This window comes from Lithobates pipiens, unplaced genomic scaffold (assembly GCF_037356315.1).
Source record: "Lithobates pipiens isolate NorthernLeopardFrog02 unplaced genomic scaffold, aLitPip1_a1.2 Scaffold_30, whole genome shotgun sequence".
NCBI classification, from domain to species: domain Eukaryota; kingdom Metazoa; phylum Chordata; class Amphibia; order Anura; family Ranidae; genus Lithobates; species Lithobates pipiens.
This window is the reverse complement of record NW_027507791.1, coordinates 143,314,503-143,331,827: the sequence shown is the minus strand read 5'-3', so window position 1 is coordinate 143,331,827 and position 17,325 is coordinate 143,314,503. Positions and strand designations below refer to the sequence as shown.

At 40.6% G+C, this 17,325-nt stretch overlaps 1 protein-coding gene across 1 annotated transcript in view; it reads left to right on the top strand.

Annotated features, from left to right (window-relative positions):
• Nucleotides 1-12,564, top strand: part of DLL4 (delta like canonical Notch ligand 4) — a 36,919-nt gene extending 24,355 nt beyond the window's left edge. Inside the window, exons 9-11 of the mRNA XM_077464924.1 lie at nucleotides 474-1,167; nucleotides 6,868-6,976; nucleotides 11,166-12,564. Of these exons, the coding sequence (XP_077321050.1) occupies nucleotides 474-1,167; nucleotides 6,868-6,976; nucleotides 11,166-11,171 (809 nt within the window). The 3' untranslated portion in view covers nucleotides 11,172-12,564. The remainder of the gene's footprint in view (nucleotides 1-473; nucleotides 1,168-6,867; nucleotides 6,977-11,165) is intronic.
• Nucleotides 12,565-17,325: the final 4,761 nt, after the last annotated feature.

Genomic DNA, 17,325 nt, shown 5'->3' with positions numbered 1-17,325 from the left:
TGTGTGTACTGGATTTTCTCTGGGCACACTGGGGGGCACTGACCCTTTTTATGCCTTCTGTATTTCCTAGCTATGTGATTTAAAATAAATCTAAAGCCAAAAACTGTTTTTCACAGTTACATTAATTTTGGGTGGAATAGGGAATGGTAGTGTTTTATTTTTATTTTTTTGTGTCATCTGTGCCTCATTGGCAGGCAGGAAATCAAAAGGAAATCCTTTCCAAAGTGAGGGAAATGCCCTATTAGACCATTGTCACTGGAATAGGAGTTCTCAGGCAAGGATTTCCCCTCACCTTCTGTTATGGTGATGACCTCAATTTTTTGGCTATTGACCCCCCTTTCAGTTCTGGTGATGGTTATTAAAAAAAAAAAAAAAAATGGTGCATTCCCCTAGCAAACAATCATATTAAGAAATGTGTTTAGGCTATATGTATTCCATATTGTTAAATAATTAATATATTTGTCCTTTAACAGGTGGTCAGTGTTATGTCTTGGGTTACACGCAGCTGTGTCGCTGTCCTTCTGGATACAGAGGCCCAACATGTGCTATTAACATAAATGACTGTGCAAAGAACCCATGTTCCAATGGTGGTACCTGCTATGACTTGCATGGTGACTATGGCTGCATTTGTTCACCTGGATTTACTGGGAAGAACTGTGATGTAAAATCCGTAGATGAATGTGCTGTGAACCCTTGTAAAAATGGGGGATCGTGTCATGTTGTGCCTTATGAAAAAAACATTGCTTGTGTCTGTCCCTTTGGATTCATGGGAAGCCACTGCGAATTCCAGCCTCGGGAATTTCCCTGGGTTGCCGTGTTTATGGGTGCTGGTATGGTGGGGCTCCTAGTCCTATTTTGCATGATCTTCATCGTTGTTAGACATTTTCGTCAACAACCAAAGCAAGACACAAAGACGATGAACAATTTATCGGATTTCCAAAAAGACAACCTGATACCAGCCTCACAGTTAAAGAATATAAACAAAAAGAAGGATCTGGAAGTGGATTTTGGTCTGGATAAATCAAACTACAAGCTAAAAAACCATACATTAGACTGTAATATAACCAATGGACTAATTGGTGTTGGCAATGGAATTGCAAAAGGAGACAATTTTTACAATAGTGATAAATGTTTAGAAGACGAGAAATACCCACTTCGTTTACACAGGTAAGACAAAAAGAAAAAAAACAGAAGAAGTATACCACTTTTGTAATTTAATGCCGAATTTATATATAGCCACAATTATTAAAAAAAAAAAAAAAAAAATGGGCCTTAGTATTAACATATACTTCTTTAAAGACCTTTTCTCTACTGCATTTTTATAACAAGCAATTAATTTGACTTTCCAACTGTAATTTCCCCAGTGAAGCCCTTGACCCTTTCCAGCAGTTTTCATTTGAGACTCTTTAGTAAAATATTTCTATCCTGATGTATTTATTTTTATGAATTTTTGTGTTCCCTTTCACCTGTAATTTCTTGGAGTATCCATTAGTAACTAGCAAAGGGATGGAGGGACATTGTTGTGGAGCTAAACTCTGCAATACTTACCTCTCCTTCAACAGCCTGACATTTGGTCCTGACATCTTTTGCGGATTCTTCATTGGCTACTGTGGGACGACATTATTCATGCACTCTGCTGGAAAGTAATCCGAGATGCTTGTACAGCTCAGATTACATTCCAGCACAGTGCATTATTATTATTATTATTATTATTATTATTATTATTATGCGCCAACAGTTTGCACAGCACTTTACAACATGAGGGCAGACAGTACACTAAGAATACAAATCAATACAGGAGGCAGTGGCGGAATTATAGAGGTTACCGAGATCGCCATGGCGACCGGGCCCCTTGCTGCAGGGGGACCTCAAGAGCCCCCTGTACTCTTCGATAGGAGGGGAGGCTGAGAGGAGCTCCCCGATCATCAGCCGAACTGTAATCGGCACTGTGCAGGGAGCTCCTCACATTAGCCTTTAGTGAAAGCACAGTGTGTGCTCTTTGTCTCCCTCTACAGCTCAGTACCCGGCAGGAAGAGCCAAGGTAAAGCACTGCCTATTTTTTTATAAGACTATCTAGTGTGTGGGTATGCATGCGTGTGTGTGGGTATGCATGCGTGTGTATCAGCGGCGGTGCATCCAAAAGGACACACAGGTGTTGCCCTCTCCAGCCACTCCCTCTATGACCAATGCATGAATCTATCCATGGCCACCGCTGCCACCCCCATATTTAGGTGTCTGTCTCTTTTGGGGCACTGGGTGACTTAATTACAGTGGCGGGGGGGTGTTTTTGAAGTGCCTGATTAGAATATGCTTCAAAATAGGTGAAATGCGAGCGCCATGCTTGACGCTCACAGTCCACCCAGGTGTGTTAGAAAAGTGAATTAATATTCACTTTTCTAACACTGAACCGCCTCTCCACCAATCAGGTGTGCGATTGATAAATGATAGGCGCAGCTATTGGACGCCTAGCAGGAGGAGAGGATGGGAGATGAGGATGGCAGGAGACGCATGGAGGACCCCGCTCGTGGCCGTCACCCGCTGCCCCACCAAGACAGGGTAAGTGCCGTGCAGACAGTGAGCGGCTGGTGGAGATTTCACAGTGGTAGCATTTGATGGCACACTGCCAGCATTTGATGGGCACAGTGGCTGTAATAGATCTTTTTTTCTTTTTTCTTGAATTTTTCAGTTTGTTTGCGCCCTCCTAAAAATTTTGAGCACTAGCTGCAACTGGTTTATATGTACCGTATATACTCGAGTATAGGCCGACCCGAATATAAGCCGAGGCCCCCAATTTACCCCCAAAAAAACTGGCAAACTTATTGACTCGTGTATAAGCCGAGGGTGAGACATGCCTGTCCATCCCTGTGTGTGTGTCCGTCCATCCCTGTGTGTCCGTCCATCCCTGTGTGTCCGTCCATCCCTGTGTGTCCGTCCATCCATCCCTGTGTGTGTGTGTGTGTGTCCATCCATCCATCCATCCATCCATCCCTGTGTGTGTGTGTGTCCATCCATCCATCCCTGTGTGTGTGTGTGTGTCCATCCATCCATCCATCCCTGTGTGTGTGTGTGTGTGTCCATCCATCCATCCATCCCTGTGTGTGTGTGTCTCCATCCATCCATCCATCCCTGTGTGTGTGTGTGTCTCCATCCATCCATCCCTGTGTGTGTGTGTGTGTGTGTGTGTGTGTGTGTGTGTATCCATCCATCCCTGTGTGTGTGTGTGTGTCTCCATCCATCCATCCCTGTGTGTGTGTGTGTCTCCATCCATCCATCCCTGTGTGTGTGTGTGTGTGTGTGTGTGTGTGTGTCCAGCCTACCTGTGTCCCGAGCCTCCGTCCCGTGCCTTGCCTCCGTCCCGTGCCGTGCCTTGCCTCCTTGCCTCCGTCCCGTGCCGTGCCTTGCCTCCTTGCCTCCGTCCCGTGTCGTGCCTTGCCTTGCCTCCGTCCCGTGCCTTGCCAGGATCGCTGCTCTTCGTCGGCGCCTCGGCGGCCATTCTAAAATTCAAAAGCCGCGCCTCCGCCTTCGCCTGTGATAGGCGGAACACTGAATTTCCCAGCAGCCTGTGTTCCGCCTATCACGGACATCGTCTCATCCTCGTCCGTAGTACGAGGATGAGCGGATGTCCGTGATAGGCGGAACACTGACTGCTGGGAAATTGAGTGTTCCGCCTATCGGAGGCGGAGGCGGAGGCGCGGCTTTCGAATTGTAGTATGTCCGCCGTCTGTCTGCTCGATACGCTGATCGAGCAGTCAGACGGCGATGACTCGAGTATAAGCCGAGGGGGGCACTTTCAGCCTCAAAAAAGAGGCTGAAAATCTCGGCTTATACTCGAGTATATACGGTATGTGTGTATGTATGTATATGTGTGCACTTCCTCAAAATCAATCTATCCAAAACCGAACTTATAATTTTTCCTCCCCCATATGCCCCTTCCCCTGATCTCACTGTCAAAATTGATGGCACAACCATAAGCCCATCCCCACATGCCAAGGTTCTAGGTGTAGTCCTGGACTCTGAACTCTCCTTCAAGCAACACATCCAATCACTGTCCAAATCCTGCCGCCTCAACCTCCGCAACATCTCCAAAATACGCCCCTTTCTAACCAATGAGACAACAAAGCTCTTAATTCACTCGCTGGTCATCTCTCACCTCGACTACTGCAACTCCCTTTTCATTGGCTTACCTCTACATAGTCTATCACCTCTTCAATCCATTATGAATGCCGCTGCCAGACTCATCCACCTTACCAATCGCTCGGTGTCTGCTACTCCTCTCTGTCAATCCCTCCACTGGCTTACGCTCAGCCAAAGAATTAAATTCAAAATACTAACAATTACATACAAAGCCATCCACAACTCTGCCCCCAGCTACATCACTAGCTTAGTCTCTAAATACCAACCTACTCGTCCTCTTCGTTCCTCTCAAGACCTCCTGCTCTCTAGCTCCCTCATCACCTCCTCCCATACTCGCCTCCAGGACTTTTCCAAAGCCTCCCCAATCCTATGGAATGCCCTACCCCAATCTGTCCGCTTATCTCCTACTTTATTAGCTTTTAGACGATCCCTGAAAACACTTCTCTTCAGAGAAGCCTACCCTACCCCCACCTAACTGTATTTTCATTTTCTCCATCAGCTCATCCCCCACAGTTATTACCTTTTGTTTCAACTTGACCCTCCCTTCTAGATTGTAAGCTCTAACGAGCAGGGCCCTCTGATCCCTCCTGTATTGATTTGTATTGTAAGTGTACTGTCTGCCCTCATATTGTAAAGCGCTGCGCAAACTGTTGGCGCTATATAAATCCTGAATAATAATAATAATAATAATGTGTGTGTGTGTGTGTGTGTGTGTGTGTGTATATATGTGTGTGTATATATGTGTGTGTGTGTGTGTGTGTGTATATGTATGTATGTATGTATGTATATGTGTGTATATATATATATATATATATATATATATATATATATATACACATATACACATATACACATATACACACACACACACACACACACACACAATAATAATGTGTGTGTGTGTATATATATATAATATTATATATATACACACATTTTGTGTGTGTGTTTACATGTATGTAAAATGCTGTTCCTCCGAAAAGCGATCCATGCTCAGATCGCTTTTCCGAGGCATTTGACAGCCGGTAGAGAGGCAATATGTTGCCTATTGTGACCACCTGTTTTAACCCCTTTAATGCATCATCACTATGCTGCAACTGCATGCAGTGCACACAGTTGCAGGGGGGTTGGAGTGCAGCCCCATTCACCTAGGGGTATACTTCAAGGGTGCCCTGACTGGAAAAAGATTGTGAAACACAGACATAGAGAAACCGATCTCTACATTTTCCTCCTGCAGCTGCTGAATGCCTATGGGAGGGAGAGGAGGAGAAGCGGGGGGAAATGGAGAAATTGGTTCCTTTATATGCAGCCACCCACTTGTGACCGGACCCTGGTGTTCCGCCATCGGGCTCTGAGAAAAGAGCTTTGTCCGGGCTGGGGGAGCCTCCATGGTTTCTTGCATCGGGGCCCTGGGGGTTCTAGTTACGCCACTGACAGGAGGGATCAGAGGGCCCTGCTTGTTAGAGCTTACAATCTAGAAGGGAGGTTCAAGTGGAAACAAAAGGTAACACCTGTGGGGGGATGAGCTGATGAAAAAAATGAAAATACAGTTGTTAGGTGTGGGTAGGGTAGGCTTCTCTGAAGATGCGTAATGTCTGTCATCCCACACTAGCCAATGAAGACAGCCACAGACGATGCCAGGGCCAAATGTCAGGCTGTTGAAGGAGAGGTAAATATAATAGTTTACTTGTATAGTAAGGTACTTGCAGTATATAGCGACGATAATTCATGCAATGCTTTAACTATATTAAGACCCTGTCTGCTCCCAGTTTTTGAAAGCAGGACTTTAGTTCAGCTTTAAGCTTTGCCCTAATGTTTAACTGAAAGTTCAAGCCAGTGCTCCATTCTAACAGAGGGGCAATGACTATACCCAAACTTTTGTAGCAATCCAAAATGTTAATTGAAGGTTTAATATTTTACATTGATACAAAACTGTGTTCTCTGCATTTACTGTATGTTCTTTGGGTATAGGCATTGTCTGTTTAGAGAGGAATACTTATGGTTTTGTACTTGCTCTCATCCTATGAAATACTTGAGTGGTATGTGCATCACTGTCTCAAGGGATGGGCAGTCTGCTATAGGAACTACATTATAGTACAGCTTGTGCCCTCAAGATGTAAATTTTTCCTAAAGTTAACCTGTTCACTCCTGTGTGTGTGTGTATATAGGTGTATAGATAGATAGATAGATAGATAGATCAGTTTCATGCCTGGATAGGATCCTGGAGCCCAGGCTGTACATCATATCTTTTTATCCCACCCCACAACCTCTTGATTGTCTTTTCCCTGGAGGGTGTTGACTTAATGCTGACTTCCAGCAGAAGTTGAAGCCCTGTATACTACTTGGGCCTGGGATCTAGGGTCCTCCCTAGAGGCACACAAAAAAATGCCCGAAATCATTTAGATCAGTATTAATTATACTTTTTTTTTTTTTTTTTTTTTTTTTTTCTTTTGCTACTTTGTTTTAAAACTGGAAGCTCTAGGGCTGCCATCCTTATCCTGTCTTCTCTTCGTGATTTAAAAAAAAAAAAAACATAAATTGGGGTGATAGAGCTAGAAATTTGCACTTGTATAGAGAAGTTGATGAAGGCTGTTAGATAATCATAGTATACTTAATTCAAGTTAAATCTATATGCATACAGATATGGTATAATTCCTTCTAAAAATGTAGAAAAGACAGAACATGAACTACTACCCTTGTTTGCTCATGAGCTTTTTTTCTTTTCCTTCTCAGTGAAAAGCCAGAGTGTAGAATATCAACGATATGTTCCCCAAGGGATTCAATGTACCAGTCAATTTATGTGATAGCAGAGGAACTGAACGAATGTGTGATAGCTACAGAGGTAAGGACACTGCTGCTCAACACCACTCACCGGATAATGTGTCTAGTGAAGCTGATACTCCTCCTTATGCCAGAGATTAATCACCTAGATAACACAACAGTTCCTTAAAGAAAATGTACAAATGTTTTGCACATATTCTATTTATTGTGTCATGGGTCACAACTAAAAAAAAATATTTAAAAATATTTCTTCTTTAGTCTTCTATCAGCACACAGCTAGCATTATCATTTTCCCTCATTAAGTATTGTATCATTCTCACCTATGCCAAAAGAAAGCTTTTGCTTACAGAAGTCAGTGGGTCATAGCAGCAGGGACTCATCCCATATCAGACTGCATAGTCGCTTCTCTCCCCCTCCTCGCTGCGGCTCCGGCATTGCAAGTGTGGGCGCCCGGCTGTGGAGCCACACTGCACGTTGTGAATAGCTATTGTGCAAGGTTTTCGCTGTATATAGACATCTGTACATATTTCTTTTTGTTTGTGATATCTATGCATTATTGGTTAAAAACAAAAAAGAAAGCCTTTTTTTGGAAAAATCTGAATAAATAAATTATATATATATATATATATATATATATATATATATATATATATATATATATATATATATATATATATATATATATATATTTATATATATATATATATATATATTTATATTTATTTTTTATAAAAAAGCCTTGTATGCGCACAAATAGAAATGTGGATACCACTGACCTGAACTCTCATTCAGAAAATTATAATTGCAAAGCTTTAGTTCTGATTCTTATGGCTTTATTGCTTGGAATCCCTGACATGCAAGCAGGTGATAAGTTCTGACTTTCCTCTAAATTCAATGAAGTACTGAAGCCGGCGATAGCCATGCAACTAGTATTTTAAAAAGTGCAGCAAAGGTACCTAGGTATTTCTTTCAGTACAAGTCATCTGTATAGATGGTTCTATATGGTTCATACTTATGCATTTTTTAAATTATTTTTTTGTGCATTTTTCAGTTTTGCAGAAACGCACTACAGTCCATTTAACATGGTTTCCTATGAATGTAGTTCACAGCTGTGCATTTTATGGAAAGGTCCAGGGACTTTTTGGGGTTTTTGGTTTCATAGACCTCAATGGATAAAAAAACTTGTACTGAAAAAATTGCAAAATGCACCTGGAATATGCAAACTGCAACCTGCATAGGTGTGAATCAGGCCTTAGACAACATATTATTAAGTTTGCTTACCAGTACAGAAATAAAAAAACTGCAACATTGATGGCAGGCTGGATTCACACCTATGCAGTTTTAGTGCATTTTGCAGATTTGCACTACAGTCCATTCAACATTGTTTCCTATGGAATATGTTCTGTAATGCAAACCTGCAAAATAAAAAAAGCACTAAAAATGCATAAGTGTGAATCCGGCCTGAGTGTCGGTTCAGTGCAATGAAGCTGTTCTAACGAGAAAAAGGTCCCTTCACTGCTTGGGGACAACTTTAGAGCAGCGTGCATTGACTTCTATTAAAGAAGTCCTTTGCAAGCCAAGCTGAAGTCGTGCTATGCTAGTTAGCTTCAGAGTCGGGTGACTTTGAAGCTGCCCCAGTGTGAACTGAGCCTAATGCCGCGTACACACGGTCGGAATTTTGGCCAACAAAAGACCGATGAGAGTTTTTTTTTTTTTTTTTTTCAGAAATTCCGATCGTGTGTATGCAATTCCGATGCGCAAAAACTCACGCATGTTCAGCTTCAACTACGAGACGGAAGCTATTAGCTATTAGCTGCTGGCTATTGAACTTCCTTTTTCTAGTCCCATTGTACCTGTTGTACGTCACCCCATTCTTGACGGTCGGAATTTGGTGTGACCGTGTGTATGCAAGACAGCTTGCGCAAAATCCCTCCGGAATTCCGTCGGTAAAACCATCAGAGCTTTTTCTGATCAAAATTCAGATCGTGTATACACGGCATAAAGCCTCATGCACACTGGGCTTAAAAAATAAACAGCGCTTTTGCACTGGTTTTTTTTTTTTTTTTTTTTTGCCTGTAAAAGCAGCTCTATATTAGCCTATGAGGTTTATTTACTAAAACGGAAGAGTGCAAAACCTGGTGCAGCTGTGCATGGTAGCCAATCAGCTTCTAACTTCAGCTAGTTCAATTCAACTTTGACAAAAAAAACCTGGAAACTGATTGGTTTCTATAGAGTGTGGAACCAGATTTCACACTCCAATTTTAGTAAATCAACCCCTTATGTCCCATGTGTCATGCACTCATAGGCATTTTCAGGCATATTAGAAGAGGATTGTCTACAGGCACAAAAACCCATCAAAAGCGCACTCTAGACAGGAGCTAAAGCGCAAAATAAACACTGAATGTGCTAGACACATTTTGGTACGTTTGACCAATTAATGCATTTCAATGGCCATAACAAAATAATATTCAGTTTTAGACACATTTTTAAGCAGCATTTCTCCTGCCAGGAGTTCTTGCATCCAGGGGGGAAAAGTAAACGCCCTGTGTGCATGGAGCCTAATGTGGTGTATTGTTTAAAGTGGTTGTAAACCCTTACAAACCACTTTGACCTACAGGTAAGCCTAGATTAAGGCTTACCTGTAGGTCCAAGAAATATCTCCTAAACCTACACGGTTTAGGAGATATTTGGCAAAACACGGGCACCGCTGTCTACGGCGCATGCGTCGTAGACATCGGCACACTGAGCGCGCCGATGTCAACGGCGATATGCCATGAGTGGCGGCTCCCGTGCTCATGCGCGGGCGTGACGTCATTGCGACTCTGTCGAATGACAGCGGCAGAGCAGCGAGACCCACCGAGAAGGATGCTCCGGACTACAGGGGACAGCGGTGACTTGGCTGGCTCCTGTGTCAGGTAAGTGACACATAATGGACTACTATGCGATGCATAGTAGTCCATTATGCTTTACCTTTGACGATATTACAATTCCTTAAAGAGGAAGTAAACCCTGATGGGTTTACTTCCTAATTCATTCCCTGCAAAGTTATAGGCTTTCTTTGAGTAATGGGTCCCTGTTGGACATTTTGGATGTTGTACAGTATACTACAAGAAACCATATATGTATTCACAGTTTGAAGTGGCTATATTGTACTTTGCCAATCGTTTTTTATTTCCATTAATTAGAACTTAGAGACCTCGCCATCTTATCTATTCAAGGCAAAATGGCAAGGTCTACTTTAATCAATATTTGAAGTGTTGGATGAAGCTTAGTTCCTCAAAAATGTGGTATCAACATCCCAATTTTTTTAAAAAAGGTGAAAGAAAATTGGAGATGCGGGACTTTAAGGATACCAATGTAGAACACGTTTTGCCCGTAGGGCTTCCTTAGGAAAAGGACACTAAATGTTTTATCTGGGTATAAAAGAGTAAATCCTCAAGATGTATATAACACATACATATGCACATACACCAGAGATATATATATATATATATATATAAATATATATAAATTTCTCTGGTGTATGTGCAAAACAAGATTTTTTTTTTCTTTGGGAACCATTTCTGCATTGGATCTGATCCCCCATGCCCCCTATTTTGGAGGTAGGGGCAACATGTAATATCATGTCGTGCATTGGAACATATACTTTCAGAAATTTTGTTGGGGATATGGGGTTCTGAAGCCACGCATCTGCAAAATTGTGTTTATGTTAATATATGTTCAAATATTTGGATGTACTAATTTTTGTGTTCTCTTCTAGTTGTATACATCTTGAGATTTACTTTTATACCCAGATAAAGCATTTTGTGTCCTTTTCCCTAAGAAGCCCTACGGGCGAAACATGTTGGAAAAAATTGGAACAGAATGATTAAGCTATTTGAATATTGTAGTCTTTGTCATGTTTGTAATGTGCTATATGTATAGGCCTATGATAACAGATATGATTTCAGGCATTACACATGTTCTTTTTAAAAATTTGTCTCAATAAATATTTAATTGTTTAAATTATTATTTGCATTATGTGCTCTTTCTACTTTTGGTATCCTTAAAGTGCCGTATCTCCAATTTTCTTACACCTCTACTTTAATCTAGTTCCCTATTTCAGGTCTGCCATTCCTTCAATCTTTGCAGTTGCAGCAAAATCCCAGGCATCATGTGACTGTGTTCAGTCTAGCTATTGAGCTGTAGATCCAATTGCTTTTATGAATTCTTCCCTTACTTATTCGTGTTTATTTTTATTTTTTTATTAGGTGTAAGTTCAGAAATGCAACTGTCACATCCTCTCAAATGCCACAGAATGGAGGCATGCTGTGTAGCCATGTTTACAATTCAGTGATTCAGGACTGGAGGTGATTTTGATCACATATGTGCAACATGCTGCTTTCAGAAGACTGAATATTCTGAGCTGAAGGGAACAGACTGTGAATTTGCAGGAGTCACAAAAGACTTTTTACTCCTGGGCTCTCCTGGGCGTTTAGGAACGCAATCAACAGAATGTAACAAACTGGATTATACTTTTTTTAATTTTTTTTTTCTTTCTTTCTTTTTTTTTTTTTTTAAACCGAAATATGATTTAAAGCTGGTTTCTTAAAGTGTCCTTTTGAGGCTTCACATTACTTATTAAAAAATTGCATTATAAATTGCTGACAGCAATGGCTGTTGGCAATTCCTAACATAGAACATCTCCAGAAGAAAGTGAATGGAATTAAGTTTGCTTTGCAGAATGCAAGTCTTGCTATCAAGATTGTTCTCCTGCTGTGTTTAGAAGTGCCTAAAGAATGTCCCAAGAGTCCACGTCGTGTTGGGTGAAACCCACTACTTTCACATGTAATACCTGAACAGTATTAAGCTAGGAGATTTCTTGGAAATTTCTACCCTGCTAAAGAGGTTTTGGGACATGCTCGTGGAAAGTGCTGTGTGGACATTTCTGTTAATCCTGTTATTGAATAATGCACACAGGTTGGTAGCCTGTGCAAGTCTTTAGCCAGCAAACTGTAGTAGTCAAAGCCTTATGTTGCATGACAAGTCAATGAAGCTGGCCACTTTTTAATAATTCCTTTTGCACTACTGAGAATTGTGATTTAGTACTTTTATTGTCTTTTTAAATAGCGAACACTATCAGTTTGGTGACAGGTCTGTTTTTCCACAGCCTTAATGTTGTGAAACTGCATCAAATGCCCTTATTAACATATATATATATATATATATATATATATATATATATATGTATAAATGTAGGTTTATTCCAATTAAGTGCATTATGTTATTTAACTTATATACCATGACTGTTATTGCCATACCATAAACTCTCCAGTGACTTAACTCTAGCTCTCTCCATTCAAAAGGCTGTTCACCTAAATCTGTGTCAGTTTCTTTTTTTTTCTTTTTCCTGTACAAGTATTTTGAAATGCAAAATGTCAGTTCAAAAGGCTAGGAGGTTTTTCAATTCTGTTGTACTATTGAAACAAATTTTGTTTTAAGCAATAATGTTGATAGCTGTGAGATGCTATGATTTGTTATAACCAAAATTAATATTTAGAGGGAAGCAGGGACAAGAAAATTTACAGCAGCTATATCGGTTTATTGTGACGCATTGCTTAATTCTGTAATGTTTAAAAAAATACACACTGATTCACTACTGAGCTAGAACTCTAATGTCTCCATTGTTTTTTTTTTGTTTGTTTTTTTTCTTCATGTCCAACCATAGCAGTAATGATTCGCTCACCTGAATACGAGATTAGAATTCAATAATAGATGTGTTGGCTGCAGCTTGCTATCTTTTTTTTTTTTTTTTTTTTTTTTTAACTAGCATTTCAATAATTTAATGATGAATCAAGAGCACTGAACTTTTTACATTTTATAGCATTGTTTTGTATATAATGTATATTTATAATCAAAACAAATGTAAATATGTTTATTATGTCATGTCTTAATGTGTTAGCAACAAAGTTTCAGTTATATTTTTGTTATTTTATTATTATTATTATTATTATTATTATATATATAATATATATTTTTTTTTTTTTTTTTGAAGAAATGAAAAACTTCTTAAATCAATGTTGCTTCCAGCGTTTTTCCTTTTTACATTTTTATTTATTGAAGTATGTTTTTATGTCTAAATTATTGAGAAGCGACTTCTTTTAGATGCTTGTTTTTGTGTGTATGTGTGTTTTTTGATCAGTGTAAAGTTGTTCCTACATACCAGTAATTACGCTAGGAGTGCACTTGTTGCATGTGCACTTGATAAATTTAGGCAATAAAAAATAGCACGTTAGAGGGAAAAAACAGGTTCTGCTTTCCTGTTGCTTTTCCTGTGGCCTTTGTCAAAAACAGGCAAATAGGAAGCAAAAATGCATTCCCACTAATTCTTCTGTAGACGTTTACAGGAAAGAATTGTATATCCACTTACTACAAATAAGTTTGCATCCTGAATGATGTTTGCAGTGATCTACCTCAGACATCAAGAACAATTCTGGTTCCTTAAGTTTAGATACATGCAGGGTTTTATGGATTTCTCCCGTGTGAACGGATGTTGTCTGTTGGATGGCTTTAGATTTCACTGGAGCCTCAAATGAAAATAAAGGAAACTTTTTAAGTTACAGGTCTCATTTTGCTGTATATATTACCCGTGTAAAAAGCTGTGGTGTTAGACTTTTAATGATAACATTATTTGCTTGATTTTCTAAAGGAGAAGAATGCACACTTGGCAAAGTAAATTCTAGTAAATAGGGTTAACCAGTGTTGCATTGTGATACCTAATTTTGTGCAAAGGAACTATATTAAAGGGGTTGTAAAGGTAGATGTTTTTTCACCTTAATGCATAGAATGCATTAAAGTGAAAAAAGGTGTGACAGTGCTGGCCCCCCCCCCCCCCCGTTTTACTTACCTGACCCCTCGAAAGTCCCGCGCTCGCCTCCAACATCCTCTTCGCCGCTCAGCCTGGCTGTTGATTGTCTAGAGTGGATGGATTGAAAGCAGCACAGCCATAATAATACAATAATAAATATTGCTCTTTTTGTACTTTATCAGCCAAATGCTGTAACAAGGCTTAAAAAACCTTGGGCTGCCAGTAGAAAGGAATATTTTGCTGCAACTCTTATACACCTAACTCTCCTGCAGTGGGTCTGATGCCCAACTAATGACCGCTCGAATCAATGTGGCTCTTGCTCCCTAAGCAATACTATTAATACTGTGTGTTCAGAAAGGGTATGTGAGAAAGTTGAGCTGCTCCTGGAGTGTGAAACATAAGCTATTTAAATTTAAACATATATTTTTACTTGAAGGCACATTCATTTCAGTTTTACTTAACACATGCTGCATTGGAGCATGTCGGAACAAGTTACAAAGCAATAAAATGCTGCTTGATTGTTTTTTTTTATTTTTTTTTTTAATGCTGCATGCTGAACAGTTACAGTCCAAAACATAGGTATTGTCCATACACTGGGACTGCATTAACCAACACATGGTGTGAACAAGCCCTTAAAGGGTAAGTTCACCTTCAGGAAGATTTTCTCAATATCTATATCTTCTAAATAGTACATACCAGCACTCCTCCTGTTGAAAATGGTGAATGTCCTCCCATTACAGATGCAGCTGTTGGGAGATGGGATCTCTCCCCAAAAAAAACGTTGGCCCCTCCATCTTTTGCCAGACCACCTGTGGCATAATCCAGATGGGGATTTAGGATGCATTATCCTTTAAATGTGGCTGGGTGTCCTTGGAGTCCACAAGCAATCAGTCATGTTGGGAATGGACCATTCAGCTTTACACTTTAAGGGCATTCAGTAGAGTTTGGGGCGAAAAGTTGTTCACAATTTGCAGCTCTAGCAAATAATTACCAGTAATGCACTATCTATCTTTATCCTTTCAACTGTGGACAGTGGGCACAGAAGGGCCAATGTGGATTTTTTACTTTGTGGAGACTTGGATGAGATAGGCAGAGGTGACAGAATATTTGTAGGGAGAGATAGTTGCTGTGATATGTTATTGTTGCATCATCCCGCCCCTCCACCTCTTTCAATCAGAGAACACCCTTCATTCTGTGCTCACTTTACAGTAGGACATCTGCTTGGAACAGGACACAGAAGACAGCAGCGATCATTGTAGTAGATCATTGTACAGTGATTCTCCACTTCCACAGCTGTCCCACCAGTGCAGCAGATGTGTAATTACAATGGTCCAGGCCAATGTAAGGCTATGTTTAAACGTGGCTATTGCATAGTTACATAATTGGCGAGGTTGAAAAAGACACAAGTCCATCAGGTCCAACCTATGTCTGTGATTTTATGTCAGTATTACATTGTATATCCTTATATGTTGTGATTGTTCAGGTGCCTAATCGTTTTTTGAAATTTTATCGATGCTCCCCGCTGAAACCACTGCCTGTGGAAGAGAATTTCACATCCTAACCCCTCTTATAGGAAAGAACATTCTATGCAGTTTAAGGTTAGAAATGCATGTCTTATAATTTTAGTGAATGGCAGCGTGTCTTATTAAATTCCCTTTCACAGAAAAGCTTTATCCCTATTGTGGGGTTACCAGTACGGTATTTGTACATTGAAATCATATCCCCCCCTCAAGCATCTGTTTTCCAGAGAATAAGGTTAGTGCTCGTAACCTTTCCTCATAACAGGTTCTCCAGTCCCTTTATTAGTTTTGTTGCCCTTCTCTGGACCCTCCAGTTCTATCACATCCTTCCTGAGGACTGGTGCCCAAAACTGGTCTGGCCGCACCTGGAGTATGCTGTCCAGAGTCTTGTAGAATGGGAGAGTTATAATTTTATCTCTGGAGTTAATCCCCTTTTTAATGCATGCCAATATTCTGTTTGCTTTGCTTACAACAGCTTGGCATTGTATGCCATTGCTGAGCCTGTCATATACTAAGACCCCCAGGTCCTTTTCCATCCTAGATTTCCCCCAGAGGATCTCCACCTAGTGAATAGGTTGCATTCATATTTTTGCCCCTCAAATGCATTATTTTACATTTTTCTACATTAAACCTCATCTGCCATGTAGTTGCCCATCCCATTAATTTGTTCAGATCTTCTTGCAAAGTTTCCACATCCTGTGGAGAAGTTATTGCCCCGTTTGGCTTAGTATCATCCACAAATACAGAGATTGAGCTGTTTATCCCATCCTCCGGGTCGTTTATAAATAAATTAAATGGATTGGTCCCAGAACAGAACCCTGGGGGACCCCACTTTCCACCCTTGACCATTCCAAGTGCTCCCCATGTATCAGTACCCACTGAACTTGACCCTGTAGCCAGTTTTCAATCCATGTACTCACCCTATGGTCCATGTCAACGGACCTTACTTTGTACAGTAAATGTTTACGGGGAACTGTATCAAATGCTTTTGCAAAATCCAGATACACCACGTCTACAGCCTTCCTTTATCTATATGGCAGCTCACCTCCTCATAGAAGTTTAATAGATTTTGGTGATTTATGGTTATTATGGTTTGGCAAGAACGATTCTTCATGAATCCATGCTGATTACTGCTAATGACACTGCTGTCATTACTAAAATCTTGTATATAGTCCCTTATCATCCCCTCCAAGAGCTTGTATACAATTGATGTTACGCTAACTGGTCTGTAATTCCCAGGGATGTATCTTGGCCCTTTTTTAATATTGGTGCTATATTGGCTTTTCTCCAATCAGCTGGTACCATTCCAGTCAGTAAACTGTTTGTAAAAATTCGCAAAAATGGTCTGACAATTACTTGACTAATTTCCTTAACCACTTCAGCCCCGGAAGATCTGGTTGCTGAATGACCGGGCCATTTTTTTTTTTTTTGTGATTCGAGACTGCGCCGCTTTAACTGAAAATTGCGTGGTCGCGTGACGCTGCACCCAAACAAACTTGACATCCTTTTTTTGCCGCAGATAGAGCTTTCTCTTTCATTCATTAACAGACACCGTCTTCTTTATTCAGCACCATAGGGTTATATCGCCCCCTACAGGAGTAGGACACTAGGCAGACAAAAGACTTGGCTGCTCCCATGGGCAGTCCTGCCTAGTCAGGAATAAGGACCTAGTTACCTATTGGGATCTCTTGTCCTGGTAATTTTTATTTATTTATTTCTCCTTTTTCTGGTGAGATCTAAAATCAACTGCCGGGCTGGGTGATGGTCTGGACATTCGATTCAGTGGTTACCCCAGTCTGGCCACCGAGCGTGTGCAGACCACAGCTATGCGCTAGGTCAGCCACGACCTAGCCCCGCTGGATAAAGGCTGGCCCTGCGATTTAAACATCTGCAAGGTCTAATACAACTGGGTCTCTGCTTGAGTTGCAATGTCCCTCATGGCCGATAGCCAGCCCCCCCCCCCCACTACAGTGGCGAGGAGGTTCTGTCTAGAGTGATAGGGAAAACGAAAATGAAACTGCGCTAAGATAAATGTAAATAAAG